General features: G+C 39.8%; 1 protein-coding gene across 1 annotated transcript in view; it reads right to left on the bottom strand.

Moving 5' to 3' along the window:
- CSMD1 (CUB and Sushi multiple domains 1) overlaps positions 1-21,727 on the bottom strand; it is a 1,979,019-nt gene that overhangs the window by 252,177 nt on the left and 1,705,115 nt on the right. The window contains exons 38-40 of the mRNA XM_037894193.2: positions 8,564-8,682; positions 2,057-2,126; positions 1,446-1,562 (exon numbers count right to left, since the gene is read on the bottom strand). Of these exons, the coding sequence (XP_037750121.1) occupies positions 1,446-1,562; positions 2,057-2,126; positions 8,564-8,682 (306 nt within the window). The remainder of the gene's footprint in view (positions 1-1,445; positions 1,563-2,056; positions 2,127-8,563; positions 8,683-21,727) is intronic.

Consider the following 21,727-nt stretch of genomic DNA (forward strand, 5'->3'; position numbering starts at 1 on the left):
GGAAGTCTTCTGCCTTCCATGTAGCACCCTCAAGCAACAGTATATGTATGAAAGTGGTTGTTACTTAACTGAGGTACTTGGTTGAGTTGTTAATTTGTCACAACTTGCAGACAGTTTCCAGTGCGGTTAAAAGGATAAAATGAATGGCTCCCAGGGATTTGGTGGTGAGCCTTGGGCTCATAGGATAGGGTGAGACCTTGTGGCCCTTGCGGGCTGAGGTCAGACTTTGTGGCCCTCATAGGCCAAGGTCCTCACACTGCTTCAGCCTCTGTCCTCCTTGCAGTGGGGATGGTGGTGGTGGTAGTGTCACACCCCTACGTCCCCTGCTCAGGGGGTTCCCTGGAAAGGCAGATCAGCACTGCATGTTGCTAATGCTGTTGCAAGCATCACAAAGCATTTTGGGGAGGGACAAAAGTGTGAATGGGGAATGGAAGATTCCTTTGCAGGCTGTGAGAGGCCAAAGGGGGAAGGAGGGAGAGAGCAGAGAACGAGTTAACTCAACACTTCGGCTAGCTCGGTCCAAAGATAAGATGCTGGCTCCAGCTCAAGGCCAGAGCACACAACCGACGCTCGGCGGCCTGCCAAGAAAGATGGGGCGTGGGGAGGGATGGATTCCAACTCTGACCAGACACGAGAAAAGATTCAACTGCATAAATCTGCAGCGGCTGCAAAAACAAGCAAGCCAGTGAAGGCCGACGAGGGGGGAAACAACTGATGTAGCGTCCCTAAAGCCAGGATGTTTTGGGAAAACTGAAGAAGCCATGAAAGGCCGGCTCGCACCGGTACAAAGAGCACAGGGAGTTGGGGGGACAGAAGTCCCGGACTGAGACGCCTAAGGTTTAAAACCATCCTGAGACCTGAAGCAAATTGGAGATTGGCAGCGGACCCTGGACGACCCGTGCACAGGACAAGAACTCTTGTTCACCCCTCCCCTCCTCTTCTTCTTACATTACACCCAGGCTTGGGTAGTGCGTGTGTGAGTATGAAAGTGGGTTAGGGCTTGGAGCACTAACGCTTTCTTCCTTCTTCTGAGTGATGTGGGGAACCCCCTCCCCAGCACTCTCCACTTTTTTTTTTATTATGTTATTAATAAAGCTTTAAAATGTAGACACTTGGTGTGTTCTGTCATCTCCTACCCAAATGATCCTGCGGCCTCAGCCTGATCACCTGATGCCTCAAGGCGATTGGTAACAGAAATCTGTCACAGCTAGGACTCACAGGAAGCTCATGGGCGCCTACCCCAAGATATGGGTTATATGGTTGAGCCCTGTAATCACCGCACTGGAACCAATGAAATGTCTGATATAGGAGAATATGGATGATGGGTGGGTAGCACCCTTCCTGGTATTTAAGTTTTAATAAAAGTTTTGGCCTGGTGCTTAAAATTCATACATGTGTCTGTCCTCATTTCACTGCTGTGTCCACATTAATGTATGTTTACTTACCGTATCCAATAGGCAATAAGATCTTCCATGTGCAATCTAAGTTACTAGGGTAATTTCCAGGAAAACCTGGGCTCAGGATCACTCCACCCATATTTGTCAGTGTTCCACCACACCTAGCTATTAAGCAGAAAATTAAAGTCAGTTTCTGTTTTAATAATAATTAATACTAAAACTTTGAACTACATTACCCAACAACTATCTCCCCCACACCCTCTTTAAACAGAACGTGATTCCAAAGATCCAATATACAGTATAAACAAAAAAGTCATGTAGTGTAAGAAAGGAGAGGAGGCAGCCTTTATGCTGGTCCCCTTATAGCTCCCACATTTATGTTACAAATATCTTTTAACATCAAGAACAGCTTTTGCTGATCTGATAAAGAAATTTAAAATCATACTCTGAGTAGGTATCCAGAAAAGGAATATATTTTAAGAACAGATGTGGAAAATGAGAAAGAAGTTCTCACTAAATTGTGAAGAGCTAAAGAAATGAAGGAGGCATATCATTCACAGAGGGGAGTAAACATGTCACTGCATGTCTCTTTCCAAAGCCAATAGTATCTTATGCCTGTGTTAGTCATAACAACATACTTATAAAATATGCATTCATACCAATGCAGAGGGGAGATGGATAGTTCCAACGGCGAACTGTTCCAGGCATACAAGAAATATGAGAACGGCCCTGTTTGGGGAAAAAAAAACCAAAAAAAAAACCCTAAATCAAAATGCACACATTCATTATGGGGACTTTTGTAGTACAATGATTGTAACTGTCGTGTGTGTGTGTGCACCTCCCCATTGGTGATTGAATGTAATGATTTTAAAAGGGAAACACTGAGGTGCTGATAATAAAAGTTTGACAATTTTTCTCCACTAATGTTTTCTAATTAAGGTAGGAAAAAAGCCTTCAGCAATAATTAGAATTCTTTTTAAATATGGGAAATAGTTCTTGATTCACATTCTAAAAAAAAAAAAATTACGATCAGAGGTGCCTCAATTTGAAATAGAAAATGTTCAACATGATTAAGATAAGTTATTTCTGTTGTCCTAATTTCCCACATAGCACTATATTATGAGTTAATGGTTTGTCCTGAACAAAGGGGAGCATGTTATTTTGGTATTCCTGGAGCAGAGAAGGAGATTGGGATTTTGCAGTGGTCTGTCCACTGCTCCATGCAGGTGTAAAATGTATTCGGTCTACACCTATTGCAGCATAAATGTACCAGAATGTCCATCATGTGCTGTCAGCTGTGATATGGGTATCTCTCTCATATATCCTGGACAGGAGATCTTAACATACATTTAATCAAAACCAATATGTTTTCATGAAACAGCAGCCCTATCAATAATATATTTAACATTGTTAATTTACACTAAAATGCAAAGAAGTGAGAAATTAAGGTGGCAAACCACTTAGAATGAAAGCTATTTATTTTCACCAGAATTATTTTCCTGCAGTGACTCAGAGCATTTATGCTCACACTTAAGTTGTTTTTCCAAGTTTTCATAATCATTTTCAAAGAATAATCAAAAATATTTAAAAAGAAAATCTTTGATTCCAGATAAATGAGCCTCATCAGTGGTTGGGATGCCTCAAGTACTACACTTCAATACCACGGTTCTCAGCAGTAAACCAGGAAATCACAGAATCATGAAACTTCTGAATCAATAAGTGAGAAAACCACTTCAATACTTGCTTTACTTCAAGCATATGAGTAATCCTGTCCATATTGAGAATAACACTTATGCATGTGCTTAAAGGTGAGCATAAAGTTAAATCCCATTAATGTTGATGTTTTAGTACTTTTCTGAATCAGGGCCTAGGAGCCAGATTTTCAAAGGTATTTAGGTTTCTAAAGTTGCAGATAGGTGCTAAAAGGATTTACAAAAGCACCTAAATCCCATTCACTTCAGTTGGATTTAGACACCTATCCTATTTAGATGCATTTGTAAAGTCCCACTAAGTACCTATCTTCATCTTTAGGCACCTAAATAACTTTATAAAGGTATACATTTAAGAACACAGAATGTAGACCATTCTTACAAGATGAGGGATTTTATCCTGGGAACCAGTGACTCTGAAAAAGATTTGGGAGTTGTGGTGGACAATCAGCTAAATGTGAGCTCCCAGTGTGACACTGTGGCCAAAAGAGCTGTTGCAAACCTGGGATCATAAAGAGGGGAATTTTGAGTAGGTGTAGAGAGGTTAATTATTTTACCTCTGCATTTGGCAGTGGTGAGAGCACTGCTGGAATACTGTGTCTAGTTCTGGAGCCCACAATTCAAGAAGGAAGTTGATAAATTTAAGAAAGTTCAGAGAAGAGCCAAGATAATGACTACAGGATTAGAAAACATGACTTGTAGGGATAGACTCAAGAGCTCAATCTATTTAGCTTAATAAAAACAAGGTTAAGGGTTGACTTGATCACAGTCTATAAGTATCTATATGGGGAACAACTCTTTAAAAATAGGCTCTTCAATCTAGCAGAGAAAAGTAAAACATGATCCAATGACTTGAAGTTGACGATAGCAAAATTCAGATTGGAAAGGAGATACAGATTTTTAATGGTGAGAGTAATTAACTATTGCAACATTTTATCAAGGATTGTGGTGGATTCTCCATCACTGGCAATTTTTAAATCAAGGATGGATGTTTTTTCTAAAAGTTATGTTTTAGGAATTATTTTGGGGAAGTTCTATGGATTGTGTCATATAGGAGTCAGACTAGATGATCACAATGGTCAGTTTCAGCCTTAGAATCTATGAAATCTGGCCTTTGGTGCATAAAACAGCACTGCCTGTCCCCAGACAACATCTCGAAGTGAACAAAATTCCCTATTCATTCTGAGATATTACTGATCCTTGCTCTACCAGTAGATTTGTTAAGGTAAACACAAAAAATACTGTACAGGTTTTGTTAAAAGTGATGCATGAACAGTAAATTTATCTCATAATAATGAACCCAATAGAATAATCAGTTTTACTGATCAAGGGTTATAATCGTCTATTGAATTTAGCATAAAACCCTGATGAGTTTAATGTTAATTCTCCTTACAGATCAACAGAAGGTTCTCATTTGAATTATTAATTTTAGTTTAACCCTAAATGGAAATTTATACATTTATATTTTAAATAAAGACCATAACTCAAAAGGAGGTAGAAAGTTTTTGGAATACTAGCTTAGGAGTTTCTCCTAAGTACTCAGGAACTCAGGTATATTTCACCATTATTTTCTTAGCACACAGAAACCTTGATGTATGTAACTATTTGGTGTCTGTGCATGTATATGTATGTGTGTGTACACACACAAACACACGCTCCTTTTTAAATAGCTTTAACGTTTAATTTTGCCCATCCCAGCACCTCTGAATAAGGAGAACAGAGGATCCTATTCCTTTGCAAATGGATCTACTCTAGAGTGGAGGTCATCCCAGTATGCCCCCTTTCTGTCAGTTGTGGCACCACATGTGAGCCCCTTCTCATTTCCCTTCACCTAGGTTATAAACAAGTCCAGACTGACCTTCTTTTAATCAAAGGGCACACCCCTTCCGAGGGCATTATACAAGTGACACCTATAAGAACAAGTGGAAGCTCACTCAGATACATCCAAGGACATTTGTTGCCTTTGGCTTAGTCCAATTAACCATTTCTGGTTATTTCCTTCAGGAGATTTTTCTTTCCTGTACCAGAAAACAGTGTCTGGTCCAGGAACCCTTCTCAGTTCCTCCTCAGGAACCTTTTCAGTCCCTCCTTAAACAGGAATTTCCAGTTCTCCTCTTTGGAATTAGGCTGTATTAGTTAGTTCCACGCTTTCGCCTTACCCAGGAGTCTCCCCAACTCTTCTTTCTGGAGCTAAATTGTGGATTACCCTGCTCTAAGGCCCTTTACCTTTTCCTTAATTAGTCTTCAGGCTGCTCAGCAGGCCAGCCTTTCCCTGCTGGTATCTCCTGGTGTCTGTTCTGCTTTGAGATGGGAGGCAGCCTTTATGCTAGTCCCTACACTTATCCTTGAGACAGCTTCCTCTCTCCCAGTGTCTCCCAGGCCCTTCTATGTATAATCAGACCTTTCAACCTCTTAAAGGGCTATGCCGTGTGATGATTAGGCCCCACTATCCTTGGGGGACAGACTGCCCAGTCACAAACGGTGTTATGAATGCTGCCAAAGTTAGGGTGATCAGAGGGGATAGAGAAGGGCAGGCAAGAAGAAGGGGCATGACCCCTAGCTTCCTCCATTTCATACTGGCCACCACAGCTGACCAGAGGTAACCAAGTCCAAGGATGGTGCAGAGGATGACCTCTGCTTCTTCAGGCATTGTATCTGACTGAGACACAATGACTCCAGCAGCTGCCACAAGAGAAGGAAAACTCCACACTACCTCCTTTTGTAATGCAAAAACCGAAGCTTTAACTCAGCAGAAATGGGGAGGACCCTGAACTAACAGCTAAAACATGGCACTGAGAGTCAGGTCTGGCTTCTATAGTCATTTAACTTCTCTTTGTTCCATTTTACCCAAATGTATAAACAGTATAATATTTTCTAAAGGGGTGATTTGCATTAATGGAACATGAGGATTAATTAATTTATTAAAGGTTTCAAAGCATTTTGAGAGTCTCAGATGAAAAGTAACAAAGAAAGAATGTGCAAAGTATATGTTAAAGAACACTTTATGTGATTCACTTTCTTCAGTGAAATTTGCTATTTTGTTTACAAAAATATAAATTTCTCAGACTGCCTGGAGACAATATAGAGTAGGGAAGTTTTTGGTTTTTAATTATTTTTCTAGTACTTTATTTGAATTATACTGTAAACTCATTAGTTTTTGTTTGGACTGTTAAACATTTAGAAACAAACTAGAACTCATTGAAAAATATGATGGGGGGGCAGCAAAATATGTTTTTTTCCAGTTTTCCTCAAAATTTCCCCCCTCCTCCAATATATATATATTTTCAAACAAAAACCCATTTTAAATTTAAAAATAAAAAGTTTTCAGCAAATATTTTTACTGAATAATTTTAGTTTTTTGGTTTTTCATTGAAAAAAAATTGAACATTTAATCAAAGATCCCATGAAAATATTTGCTTTTTCATCTAAAATATTTTAAAATCATTGAACTAGCTCTATAACAAACCACTTCTGTAGAGCTCTATCCTCAGCCCAACCCCACCACCACACACAATTCTGATTTCTGCGATGGATAAGTTTGTAACACGACTGAGAACTAACAACTATCTCTGCACTTAACGAGTACATTCAGGAAGCAGTTATATGGCCTGTAAAAGCCACAACACGATTCCACTGCTTTAAATTCCCCCTTCTTGGGCCAACCATTCCCTTTCACCGTTTTAGAATTACTTCCCATATGCAACTGCAGGTAGTTGGTTTGAGCTCTGTTGCTTTCCTTCCAAAGCCTAATGAAAACCAAAGTAAACCCGACAGATGTGAAAATTATGCCTGAAGAATTCGGGCCAGATCTTCAGTTGATTTAAATTGACATAGTTCCATTGGCTCCAGGGGAGCTACACTGATTAACACCTTTTAAAACTCTGGCCAATTATGCCTTTTAAAAGCTTTATTTTTGTAAGTGTTTTGAACCCTTATTCAGTTCAAGCAATTGTCCTAGCTGAGTTATAAGTCCATTGCTGGTATCTGCCTGAGAAAGACATGCTGAGATGCATAAAAATTTAAATGCTCTGTTGGGGCAGAATCAGTACATTTTAATAGCAATTTCAACAGTTCTGAAAAGTATTCAGATCTTTCCTATAGGATTCTGCAGGAGAAGACTGTAAACAGCTATTATATGCATCCTGGAAAGTGTCACAGGATATGGAGGCAACCCTGACTCCAAAGTAAAGGTTGAGTTGAGTTCTGAATTTATATGGAAATAAGACAGGTCAAAAATAAATGTGTACCTAGGGGAGAATATACCATGGTATTGTAAAGGAACTTCTGATTATGAAATCCCTGGTCACCATAACAGGACAACTGCAACTGAGCAAACCAAGACCACAAACTGGGAGAAAGAACTGAATTAACCACAACAGACTTTTTTCAGCCTCAGAGAGAGGGATATAAATAGATTATTCATGCTTAGGTTTCACATAGCTCATTTCCTAATGAATTCAGCTCTTAATTATGAATATGTAATTATATTTCCTAATACTATATGTATTGATCTGAATTAGTTTGCCTTACTAAGCAAAATAATTAGGAACCAGAAGAGTAACTACACATTAGGATCCATTAAGACAAGGAAAGAAACTTCAGTCTGGGATTGACATGTAACTGTCACAGGCAAATGGCTGGCTCATTACAAAAGCAGCTTTGCCTCTCCTGGAATTGACACCTCATCAATTATTGGGAGTGGACTACATCCACCCTGATCAAATTGGCCCTGTCAACACTGGTTCTCCACTTGTGAGGTAACTCCCTTCTCTTTATGTGTCAGTATATAATGCCTGCACCTGTAATTTTCACTCCATGCATCTGAAGAAGTGGTTTTTTACCCACAAAAGCTTATGCCCAATAAACCTGTTAGTCTTTAAGGTGCCACTGGACTCCTTGTTGTTGTTATGAATATCACTGTGATTCGTACTATATATTCCCATCAATGTGCTCAAATTTCATGTAGAGCACTGGTTCCCAAACTTGAGACGCCGCTTGTGGCACGTGCCAAGGGACATATTGGCCGCCGCTTCCCGCAGCCCCCATTGGCTGGGCACAGCGAACTGCAGACAGTGGGAGCCGCGATTAGCAGAACCTGCGGACGTGGCAGGTAAACAAATCGGCCAGGCCCGCCAGGGTCTTTCCCTGCATAAGTGGCATCCCAAGTTTGGGAAACACTGACTTAGAGGAACCACTTCTAGAAGTGAGAGAATGCATTTCAGTCTCCATATCCTTTTAATCATCTGTCTCTCTGTTAACACTGCCAGTCTGATGAGAAATTTATTCACTGGAGAACAAATTTTAGCTATTGCTGTGTTTATCTATCCATCTTAAATGGTTTCTAGCTACTAGCTGGTGAGGATTCATTACTCTTAGACAACAGTCTTTAGTTAAAATCTATAATTTTGTATTACAATCCATAACACACTATGTTTTGAAGAAAAAGAAAATGAGTACCTGTAATGTGTATCCTGGCTCACACTGAAAAGACAAAACATCATTCACCATATATCTATCTCCCATTTTGATGCCATTGCTAGGAAGTATTGGTTCTGGACAAGCAGCAAGGCCTACAGCTGAAAAATGTAAATACAAAGATTGAAAAGGTATGGGTAAGTAAATGAAAACTCTTCTCTATTCTGTTTATGAGTTCTTCACAATGTATTTCAGAAAACAGACAGTTAAAAATTAGTTAAAAATCACATTTCATTTATTTAATATTAAACTTAATTGTGCTTAAAATGTTCAATCTATCATTAGTGTGCTCAGAATTTTCACACAAAATCCAAATGGCAATATTTATATGCAAAGATGCTAATGTGTACCACAGAAACATTTTTTGCTATGGGATTATTAAATATACTCTTTAACTAAAAGTTATCCATTACTTTAAATCATAAGCTATCCTGCCCTGTCTTTGGAGACTTCCTTCAATCCTTCTGCTTTCTGGAAAGGAAAAGAAAAAAAAAACAGAACTGGTCAAGCAACACGGTCTACCTCAGATGAGATGAAGATCTAAAAAAAATCTCAGACTGACAAATAACTAGTGTTCATCACTAGGAGGTCATCAGTCAACAAGGACTAGTTACATTGCAGTTCTGTACAAAAGCTGAAAGAGAGACTGAAAGGAATTAATGAAATCTGAGGACTCCAGATAACATCAAAATTGCTCCACCACAATCTGGTCGATAATCTTCACCAGTACAGGATGCTTAGAGTCAGAATGATAATCAGCAGATCAGTAACCTTGAAAGATGCAGAGGACATGTCTAAACCGCCATTCATTTGTCAGAAAATATTGTTCTTCCTCTGGGAAACAAAGAATCTAAAATAATAGGCCCAGTATCTCCCAACTTGATTTCACTAACCATAAGGGCATGTGTCTGATGACACAATGAAGCTCCCTCAGCACATTTAGAACCTCAATTCTGTTTGTTCCTTTCACACACAAATCTGTTACCAAGAAACAATTAAGAGTCAACTTCATTGGCTATCTAAGCAAAGTAGATTTAAAATAAACAAGCAAAACCAACACCTTTTCACAGGAAGTAAAATGCGACTTCCCACATAGAGGCAGCGTGGAGTACTTGGAACAGCTCAGCATAGCTTAAGACTTAATGGAAGCTGTAGGGAGTATAAAGAAACAATTCCTCTTTGCCTTTCAAAGCCAGTCTTCTGTGCTGTCCACTGAGCCATCAAATCCTAGAATTGTAGGAGTGGAAGGGATCTCTGTCTAGTTCAGTACCCTCCACTCATAGCAGGACTAAGAATTATCTAGATCATTCCTGACAGGTGTTTGTCTAACCTGCTCTGAAAAATCTCCAATGATGGAGATTCCACAACCTCCTAGGCAATTTATTTCAGTGCTTAACTACCTGAAAGTTAGGAAGCTTTTCCTAATGTCCAACTTAAACTGTCTTTGCTGCAATTTAAGCCCCACATTGTTCCCTGTTTTATCCTCAGAGGTTAACGAGAACAATTTTTCTCCCTCCTTGTAACAATCTATCTTACACTTGAAAACTATTATGTCCCCTCTTAGTCTTCTCTTTTTCCAGACTAAACAAACTCAGTTTTTTCAATCTTCCCTCATAGGTCATGTTTTCTAGACCTTTAATCATTTTTGTTCTTCTTCTCTGGACTCTCTCCAATCTGCCCACATCTTTCCTGAAATGTGGCGCCCAGAACTGGACACAATAGTCCAGTTTAGGCCTAATCAGGGTGGAGGAGAGCAAAAGAATTACTTCTTATGTTTTGCCTACAACACTCCTGCTAATACATCCCAGAATGATGTCTGTTTTTTTCAACAGTGTTACATTGTTCACTCATATTTAGCTTCTGATCCATTATGAACCCCAGATCTCTTTCTGCAATAGTTCTGAGTAGACAGTCATTTCCGCTTTTGTATGTTTGCAACTGATTGTTCCTTCCTAAGTAGAGAACTTTGCATTTATCCTTATTGAATTTCATTCTATTCACTTCACACCATTTCTCCAGTTTGTCCAGATCATTTTGAATTTTAATCCTAACCTCCAAGGCACTTGCAACACCTCCCAACTTGGTATCATCCACAAACTTTATAAGTATACTCTCTCTGTCATTATCTAAACCATTGATGAAGGTATTGAACAGAACTGGACTCAGAACTGATCCTTCTGGGACCCCACTCATGCCCTTACATCATGACTGTGAACCAGTGATAGTTACTCTCTGGGAATGGTTTTCCAACCAGTTATGCACCCACTCAACAGGAGCTCTGTCTAGGTTCTATTCCCCTAGTTTGTTTATGAGAAGGTTATGTGAGACAGTATCAAAAGTGTTACAAAAGTCAAAATATACCACATCTACCACTTTCCCCTTATCTACAAGGCTTGTTACCCTGTCAAATGAAGCTATTAGGTTGGTTTGACACCATTTGTTCTTGACAAATCTATGCTGACTGTTAGTTATCACCTTATTTCTCTTAAGTGTTTGTACACTTATTGCTTAATTATTTGCGCCATTATCTTTCCAGGCACTGAAGTTAAGATGATTGGTCTGTAATTCCCTGGGTTGTCCTTATTTCCATTTTTATAGCTTGACACGATATTTGCCCTTTTCCAGTCCTCTGGAATCTCTCCGGTCTTCCATGACGTTTCAGACATAATCGGTAATAGCTCATATATCTCCTCATATATCTCCTCAGTCATCTCCTTAAGTATTCTAGGATGTATTTAATCAGGCCCTGGTGACTTGAAGACATCTAACTTGTCTAACTAATATCTAACTTGTTCTTTCCCTATTTTAGACTAAGATCCTACTTCATTTTCACTGGCATTCACTATGTTAGACAGCTAATCACTATTAAACTTTTTGGTGAAAACTGAAACAAAAAAATCAATTTGCACTTCTACAGAAAATGTGGAAATGGCAGTTGTTTTCCCCCCTTCACTGAGAAAAAGGCCTATTCTGTCCTTGGTCTTCCTCTTGCTTCTAATATAGTTGTAGAATGTTTTCTTGTTACCCTTTAAGTCTCTAACTAGTTTGATTTCACTTTGTGCCTAGTATTTTTACGGTTTTATATGTTACAGTAAATTAAATCGATTTTAAAGTAGGATATGTTTCTGCTTTTTCTTCCTCCTAAAAGTGTCAGTGCAGTGTGGAGTTTGAGAGATGCCAGTCCATGCTTACAGACAGCCCCCCCCAACAATACTCACCTGCAACCACACACCACACAACAGAACCACTAACCCAGGAACCTACCCTTGCAACAAAGCCCGTTGCCAACTGTGTCCACATATCTATTCAGGGGACACCATCATAGGGCCTAATCACATCAGCCACACTATCAGAGGCCCGTTCACCTGCACATCTACCAATGTGATATATGTCATCATGTGCCAGCAATGCCCCTCTGCCATGTACATTGGCAAAACTGGACAGTCTCTACATAAAAGAATAAATGGACACAAATCAGACATCAAGAATTATAACATTCAAAAACCAGTCGGAGAACACTTCAATCTCTTTGGTCACTCGATTACAGACCTAAAAGTGGCAATTATTCAACAAAAAAACTTCAAAAACAGACTCCAGCGAGAGACTGCTGAATTGGAATTAATTTGCAAACTGGATACAATTAACTTAGGCTTGAATAAAGCCTGGGAGTGGATGTGTCATTACACAAAGTAAAACTATTTCCCCATGTTTATTTCCCTCCTCCCCCCGCACTGTTCCTCACACGTTCTTGTCAACTGCTGGAAATGGCCCACCTTGATTATCACTACAAAAGGTGTCCCCCACCCCGCTCTCCTGCTGGTAATAGCTCACCTTACTTGATCACTCTTGTTACAGTGTGTATGGCAACACCCATTGTTTCATGTTCTCATGTGTATATAAATCTCCCCACTGTATTTTCCACCGCATGCATCCAATGAAGTGAGCTGTAGCTCACAAAAGCTAATGCTCAAATAAATTTGTTAGTCTCTAAGGTACCACAAGTACTCCTTTTCATTCACAGTAGGTTGCACATAAGTTCATAATATAATCATGCACTCAGCTGGGCCCCTCAAGATTTGTTCCCCCTCAGTGCACCTGGAAAAATTGAGGCATATGTAGCACAAGCAGTTGCCTTAGAATGCTGCTCCCAGAGTCACATGATGAAGTCAGAAACTCATTAAAAATGTTTCTAGCCCTCAAGGTTGGGAAGAAAAGCCAGATAATAAAAATTGAATATAACTAGGGCCCTACCAACTTCATGGCTGTGAAAAAACATGTCACAGACCAAGAAATCTGGTCTCACCTGTGAAACCTGGTCTTTTGTGTACTTTTACCCTATACTATACAGATTTCACCAGCGTTTCTCAAACCAGGGACCCGGTGGTCCTGACCCAAAGAGGGTACTGGGGGGGATGCAAGGTTATTGTAGGGGCGGTCGTGGTATTGCCACCCTTTCTTCTGTGCTGCCTTCAGAGCTGGATAGCTGGATGACAATACCATATCATGCCATCCTTACTTCTGTGCTGCTGCTCGCGGTGGTGCTGCCTTCAGAGCTGGGCTCCCGGCCAGCAGCCACAGCTCTCCGGCTGCCCAGCGCTGAAGGCAGCGCCATCACCCATAGCAGCGCAGAAGTAAGGGTGGCAATACTGTGACCCCCCCACACACACAATAACCTAGCATACCCCCTATCCCTTTTTGGGTCAGGAAGCCTACAGTTACAACACCATGAAATTTCAGATTTAAATATCTGAAATAATGAAATCTACAATTTTCAGAATCCTATGACTGTGAAATTGACCAAAATGGATGGTGAATTTGGTAGGGTCCTAAATATAACTCCTGCAATGGTCAGCCTGAGTCTTCAGAGACCCTCCAGTAGAAGGGGTTTTCATAGAGGAAACTTCCTGGCCCCACACACACCACTAGAGCTGAGTGATTCTCCCCCCCACCCCACCCCCAGTGGCCAAACTAAAAATAAATCAGGGGAAAATGAAGGTGGAGGGGCTTGTTTTGAACTAAAACTGAGGGTTTTTTCTTTTTTTTCCTCACTAAAACCAAAACATTTCATTTGAGTTAAATGAAACATTTTGCAGTGTTAATTCAAAATGAAATGTCAAAATGAACCATTTTGACAGTTCACATTTATTTTCCCCTTCAATTATTCACTGAATTCAACCTGAATTTGAGAATAGGTTTGGTCTCCTAACAATGCATTTTTTAGCAAATTTATTATTTGCCAAAACAAAACAAAACAAAACAATTCACCTAGCTCCATTCACTACCAAACTTCCAACCTGGAGGACCTTGGGTTGATTGGCATGGGGATGGAAAACTTGAATGTCACACTATACTCGACAGGATTCACTCCCTCTTAATGGGGCTCAGATGCTTCTCCTTTCTGGCCATTTGGCTCCACGGCTCAGAGTGTGTGTGTGTGGGGGGGGGGAGTGTTGATATTCTCCTAGGGTGACACCCAATCGTGGCACTAAAATGAGTTGCCACTTCTATATGATATGATCCTTTCTTATATGCTTAGACCAGCAGTGAAATCATCAACAATATTGACATTCAAATTGCCATCTGAGCTAAGGCCCCATCAAGATGAACAGGTCAGTGCACACATTATTTCATTGGTTACACTTGCTTCATCTTTTTAAGTTTTCTTCACAAAAGGACTTGGAGATGTAGGTTTTCTCTCTCTTTTTTAACTAAAAGCTGTGATCCTGTGAACAAGATGGCATCCTCCAAAACAAATTAAAAAAAGGCTCAAGTCACTGACCCAGCATGACCCTTGCCAATTGAAGCCAGGCTCATAGTGTATTTTAATATTGCCTATTTTATGTGCAAAGCTTAGTTTATGTGAAACACATACATTTGTGGGAACAGCTTAATTTGTTTTAGGACAGAACATGTACAGCATTCATTTTTCAAAGGTTTTTTTTTCTTTTTTCTTTCTTTTCTTATTTTAATACTAAGACTCAATTCTGCTATAAGATACATATGTGTATCTGAAAACAAACCGACCAATACAAAACCCTATAAACAAGCAGCAAACAAATATTACTATAATAGTTTCTGTGTTCTGTGCTATGGACTGTCACTATAAGGAATCTTGGTATTCTTCAAACTGCACAGGAAAATCTGGGCATGTTTTCTGCATTTGTGTAAAAAGATCCTGCAAATGGGGAATGGTTTATAAACAGTGTGGGAAGTCTTAGTCTTATGCTTCAGTTATTCATACGTATTTTCTCAAATAGGAATACACTTAATAAGTGTGTATTATACCATATACATTATAGAATAAAAAATGGATACAAGACTTCTCAGGTGTATAGCCAATAAAACACTTTCACATTAAATGAATTTAAACAACTTTCATTAAAGTCAAAGAGGAATTAGCATGGATAATAATCATGAAGTAATCTATGTATAATTGAAGGAAGTTTAATATTTTCTTTATTTGATTTAATTGTATCAGAGTGCCATGGGGAGAAAACAGAGCAGAATGGAACTTTTACACTGCATGAGAATGGGTTTCAGCATTTTCTGGCATATCTTTCAAAGAACGGCCAGTCAAATGATGCTTTTTTGGCAGTGGTACTGTATAGCCTTCACTTCACTGACTTGCATGCTAAATCCCACTAAATGCTACAGCTCTTACTGCTTTCTAGTGGAATCTAACCCATTTGATGACAGTAAGTGTGACTTGACAGAATGTTTAGTGCAGAAATTACATGATATTTGGCCTTACTGTGATATGTGACATTTTGGAGTCTGTTGTTCCAGATGGTTCATAATTCAACAATATCTCAAATTATCCACTGAGAACTCAGTCTTTCTACAAAAATATAATTGCGCTTCAGATAATGCTATTTACCATTTTTGATACAGACAAGGTTTTAGCCTTATGCCCCTAGCCATCTATTTATCTACCGCTCATCACCAAAGCATATGAATGCCTTACAAAGCCAAACATATACACAAGGAGGTTCTTTATTTCTGTCTAGTCACTTCTAGCCAGAAAGATTGTAGTTTTAAAATATAATTAGTTTAACTCTTATTTATTTTACAGTTTAAGGAAAGGAGAAGATTAAGTAGGTTTTACACTCTGATAGGAAGTTAGTAAGATTTGGGTCATTCTAATATTTTCCATAAAAGAGTTCATAGTTCTGGGCCAGCTGCTCTCTCCTGTGCTCAGAAGTCTCACTATGGAAGTTGACATAGCCATTGTTCCAGAGGAACACAGTTGTAATGGTTGGTCATGCTCACACTGAGTGAGGCAGTCCTTTAAGTAGCTAGGAGAGCTTTGAAGGTAAGGACCAAAGCCTTGAACCTGACTTCAAATTCAATGGGGAGGTAGTGTAGAAAGAAACGCGTAGAATTGCTGCTGCTGTTTAACCCTATTTAAGCTTATAAATTATTAGGTATACTGAAATCTTTCTCCTGTGTGGAACAGCATATCTTTTGCAGCTCAGTGTCTGACAATATGTCAATCACTTTGATGCTGCCAGATAAATCTATGCTCCTGGGCTGATTCTGCCCTGGAGTGTCTCTGATTCCCAAGATAATAGAACTGAAGGATAGAGTGGAGATCACATGGAGCCTGGTTCCCCCGAAAGTGGGATGGTCTCCTCTTCACAGTTCTGTGTCCTGTGGGTCTTGAGTAGTCCCAGTGTGGTCTCATCACCCCCTCTCCCACTTGTACTTGCTGCAGATAGTTCTGAGTCTGTTCCGTCTGACTGAGTTGCTGCCCCTGAGAGGGCTCCACCAGAGGGTTTCTCCCTGAAGCCTTGCATCAATTTCTTATAGTTCTATTTTAATAATGCCTTCAGGCTTGAAAATATCAAACCATAGTTTGGTTCTTCAAGGATGTTTCATGGTGTCTTAAGGCTCAGTGCACACTGAAAGCAGCATGCATAGATCAAACAAGAAGTGTACAAAAACAAATTGGAAGGGTCAGTAAATCAAGTACAATAAAACAAAATAAAACAGGCTTCTTTGGTCTTTTTTGGCTAATATGTTCTGTTAAAAAACAAATCAGGGCTCTGAATTGTGATTCATTTTAGTTTAATTTTTCTCTACATTGAACTAAACTGGGGACAAGTGCAGATATTTAAGTAGCAGGAATCATAAACAAAGGAAGTATTTGGCAAGTTATTTTAATTCACATTATTTGTCTCTCTCTCTCTTCTCCTGAATGAATGATAGTTTTTGCCCATTTATAGTAATTGAGATACATAACTAACCATTTGGGTAGGCAAACAGGAGTGGCAAACAGGAATTTTGGAAGACATAGCTGTGGACTGTGGTCTTGGAAGTAGAAGGACTTTCTGAGTGGTGTCTTTGGTCTGTCATTTGTTTGCTTTCTGTGAAGGTTGTGTAACTGGGCTGGGGGCCTCTGAACAGGCCAGGCGAGACAGACCTATTTGTCTGTGTCTCACAGGAGGGGGTGATTAGGACCCTTAAGGTTTTGATCAGCCTCTGTGTTTGAAGTCTGAGTAGTTAAGCCGTCCCTGTTAGCAAGGGGGTGGAGCTGAGAAGGAAGGCTTAATATAAGCTAGTTGCCAGGCAAACTCCTGACCAAGTGAACAAGAGAGGCAAACAGGGAAGTTCCAGAGGGAATATGAGAGGATCTCTTTCTAGGTGCAGTTCTACATCCAATGCTATGATGGACAGTGATGAATCATTGGTTGTGACCTGCAACAAATGTGCTATGTTTTCTTTCCTGTCATATGCCAGAAGGGACTTCCTATGTATGAAGTGCAAGTCAGTGGTTGTGCTGGAAGAAAAGATTCTTGTGCTGGAAGAAAAGTGGAAGTCAGTGGTGGTGCTGGAAGAAAAGACAAGTACAGACACTATGAAGCCTCAGAAGCTGAGCAGGTCTTGTACAACCAGATTCAGGAAGCATCAGCACCCCAGGTTTAAGGAAGAAGAAACTGGACAACGAGGAATCAGAGAAAGAGAGAGGAAATTAGAGGCAGCTTGACAGTTTGCAGTCACCAGAGGCAAGAGGACAAGGTAGAATTCTACCAGGCTGGAGGCAGATGAGGATGTGTGGACTGTGACTACCAGAGGCAAAAAGATCAGGAGAAATTCCACACAGCTAAACATGTCCAATATTTAGCAGGTCCTTGGCATGGAAACTGCAGAAAATATTTCTGAAGATCTATCTTGTTGAATGGAATGGAGAGGTGTATGGTACACACCTCTAGATGGCTGCTCACTCCAACTCATAAGAAAATCCAACATGCCAACAAAGAGATCTCCAATTATCCAAAGAAGACAAACTATCTTTGGAAGAATGGAAAGAATGCTCTTCAAGAGAAAGCATGCAGTAGGACAGTCTGCTGTATTCCCAGAGCCAAGACACAAGATGAGTGACTTTAAGATTGGACAGGATTCTGAAGTTTGTAGGCAAGGATCCATTGGTCATGGTGGATCTTGACACTAAAAATGATGCTTCACAGGATAACTGACAGTTAATAGATGACTTCAAAGAATTCAGAAGGAGTAGAATGTCCAAGTGATCTTCTCAGAGATCTTTCCTTTCTTGTGATCAAAGGAAAACAGAAGGCAGAAGATTCTGGACATAAATGACTGGCTTCATAATTAGTGTAAGGTAGACGGTTTTGGTATTGTGGAACATTGGTCCACTTCATGGGGATAGCGGGTGCACAGTTTGGATGGTCTCCATCTCAACAGAAGAGAAACCAATCCTCTATGGGACAGGCTTGGTAGACTAGTCAAGATGGCATTACACTAAGAAGAAAAGGGAAGGGTAAAGGAGGAAATGTAAAATCAAGATGTGGAGAATAAAACTAATAAAGACACCTAATGTAGTATTTGGAATATAGCAGTCCTATCCAACTTGTGCGCTCAATTACTGGAAAGTGGGTAACAGTTCATAAAATGTTACCACCTTTAACAATAAATGACAGAAGGGATATGAAAAGGAGACAGAAAAACTTAATTAGTCCAGATAAAAACTTTACTGATATCACCTAAGGACTGTGTTGAAATCAAGACTGGCAAACAAAGGAGAATGGAATTGGAAATTAACCAACCAAAATTGGTGGTGTGTCAGCAATTAGACCTAATTTGTGGACAAAGTACTATTCTGCCTATCACCTCTTTTTGGGGTCCTCAAAAAAAAAAGAGATTTCAGGGGGAGATTAAAATGGCTGGAGGAAGAGTTGGCTTAAAGAAGAGAATGTTATCATGGCTGCCACCATCACCATCTTCTGTGTGGCATGCCCTCTTTTGTGCGTCCTTTGTCTTCCCCCACCTTATTTCTTCTCTTTCATTCTGGGGGCTTATTAGCAGGAATGTTGTTAGCAAGACACGAGGAGTAATTCTTCCACTCTACTCTGCACTGATTAGGCCTCTACTGGATACTGTGTCCAGTTCTGGGTGCCACTTTTCAGGAAGGATGTGGACAAATTGGAGAGAGTCCAGAGAAGTGCGACAAAAATGATGAAAGGTCTAGAAACCATGACCTCTGAGGGAAGATTGAAAAAAATTGGTTTGTTTAGTCTGGAAAAAGAGAAGATGGGGGTGGGGGGCATGATAACAGTTTTCAAGTACATAAAAGGTTGTTACAAGGAGGAGGGAGAAAAATTGTTTTTCTTAACCTCTGAGGATAGGAAAAAAAGCAATGGGCTTAAATTGCAGCAAGGGAGGTGTAAGTTGGACATTAGGGAAAACTTCCTAACTGTCACGGTGGTTAAGAAATAGAATAAATTGCGTAGGGAGGTTGTGGAATCTCCATCACTGGAGATTTTTAAAAGCAAGTTAGACAAACACCTGCAGGAATAACATAAGAACGGCCATTACTGGGTCAGACCAAAGGTCCATCCAGCCCAGTATCCTGTCCACCAACAGTGGCCAATGCCAGGTACCCCAGAGGGAGACACAAGATGAGTGACTTTAAGATTGGACAGGATTCTGAAGTTGGTAGGCAAGGATCCATTGGTCATGGTGGATCTTGACACTAAAAATGATGCTTCACAGGTAACAGGTAATTATCTAGTGATCTCTCTCCTGCCATCCATCTCCACCCTCTGAGAAACAGAGGCTAGGGACACCATGGTCTAGATAATACTTAGTCCTGCCATGAGTTCAGGGAACTGGACTAGATGACCTCTCAAGGTGCCTTCCATTCTAGGATTCTAGGATTCAAAACCTGTTTTTTTTACCTTAAGTAAACTCTCTACAGCAAAACAGAAAGCAAATAAGGGTTATTTAAAAAAAAAAATGAGAGCCATATTTGCTACTTTACATTTCAACTGTTTTCATTGTTTTTCCTTCTTTTTTGTATCTTTAATTTTTAAAAGTTTAATAAAAATAATGGAGGTTGTTGCCATGGGACAAGGCAGGACAATGTCTATGTACTTAAAACAGTGAAACATGTTTAACTATTTTGTATTGCATTAAGGGTCACATTAATACCTTTAACTCTCTGGGCCCATTTATTCCATCAGAATTTATACCACACACCAAATGATGTTGTGACCCTAAGAGCCCATTGGCATAGGTAGACTCTCATCAGACCCAACCAACTTACTACACCAAACACTCTTGTCATGGTATTTATCCAAATATATTGTATAAGGTATCATATGGAAGCTAATGACATGCTGGTTATTAATATCATTGCAGAGTGCATGGTTTAACATTTTATGTGAAGTTATGAATTCTATCTCTGTGATATTACTAGAACTTGTTTAATACCAAACAGCCTAGCCCAAGTAAAGTTCTGTCCTAGAAAAAGGAATGTGGGTTTACCTCAATTTACATATTAGCAGTAAACAATGCCACCAAGCTAAAACAATGGTGGTTATCTTGATCCTGAATTCAAGATACAGATAATTAACATGGCTCCTTCACCCCAAAGTGGTATAGGAGGCCTTCCTGACTTGTAAGAAAAAGACAATCCTTTGGGGATATAAGGAACAGAAAAAGACTCCATCTGTATACTTCACTTGAGGAAGTAACTGAACCAAGTGATTTGATGTCTGTGTTGAATCCTGACTAGCAAAAGCTGGAAAGGAGACTGTGGGTGAGAGAAACCATCTTGAAAAAAGATTGTATCTTTTTAGATCAAATTTTAGTCTTTTAGATGAGTGTTTTCACTTTATTTGCTTGTAACCATTTCTACTTTTATCCCTTTTACTTGAGTATAACTTATTCCATGTTCTTTTGTTAATAAACTTGTTTTGCTTTCATTATAAATCATCAGTGCTGTGCAAGTTCAGTAAAGTGTGTGATTTTAGAAAGCTGGCCGGTTGGAGTATTTTACTGTCTCTATATGGGTAGCCAACTTAACACTTTCTCTGTGAGGGTTCAGTGTGAATGACTGGTCCCTGCAGTAGGACACGTTTGGGGCGAATCTGGGGCTGGAAGCATACTGAGGTCAGCCTGCGAGGAATAATCAGGTTGGGGAAAGCCAGGGTGGGACTTGTGGGCTGCTGGGGTCAGAGCTCTGGACCAAAGCCACACAGCCACAAGACACCCAAGGTTACAAGGCAGATGGAAATCAAGCCCCTTATTGGCTTGGGTGAACCCAAAAACATCACAACTGTGAAGAAAAAATCTTTAATTGCCTATGCACCAGTGCAAGGGAAAGAGAAAAGAGAAATTGGAAGTGTTCCTTTCTGAGCATAAACTCAGCTTAGTTAGTATTACTGGAACTCAGTGAGAAGACTCATATGACTGGAATGCTAAAATCAATGGTTATGAACTATTTAGGAAGGACTGAGTAGGTAAAAAGGGGTGGGGGAGAGACACTCTGTCAAAAACTGCATTATCTGTTTCCGAATAATTGACAACTTGGAATCAAATGATCATGAACATGGAGGAGAGCATAGCTGTGATACATACATGCACCCCTCCTCTGTTCCTAAAAAATGGATTAATGTTGTAACAGACAAAGCACAACACGTGGTACTAGTTGGTGTCTGCCCCAGAGCAGCAAATCACACAAGTTAACAGAATGACAGGCTACTTAGGCACCTATCTCTAATGGGAGGGGGGAAGAAAGGTGCATTATCAAGGGAGACTTCAATCTAAGAAACAATCACTAGAGGGTCTCATGCTACCAGATTTTTACTGACATTCCTAAATTTCCAAAAAAAATTGGCATTATGA

This window comes from Chelonia mydas, chromosome 3 (genome assembly GCF_015237465.2).
Source record: "Chelonia mydas isolate rCheMyd1 chromosome 3, rCheMyd1.pri.v2, whole genome shotgun sequence".
NCBI lineage: Eukaryota > Metazoa > Chordata > Testudines > Cheloniidae > Chelonia > Chelonia mydas.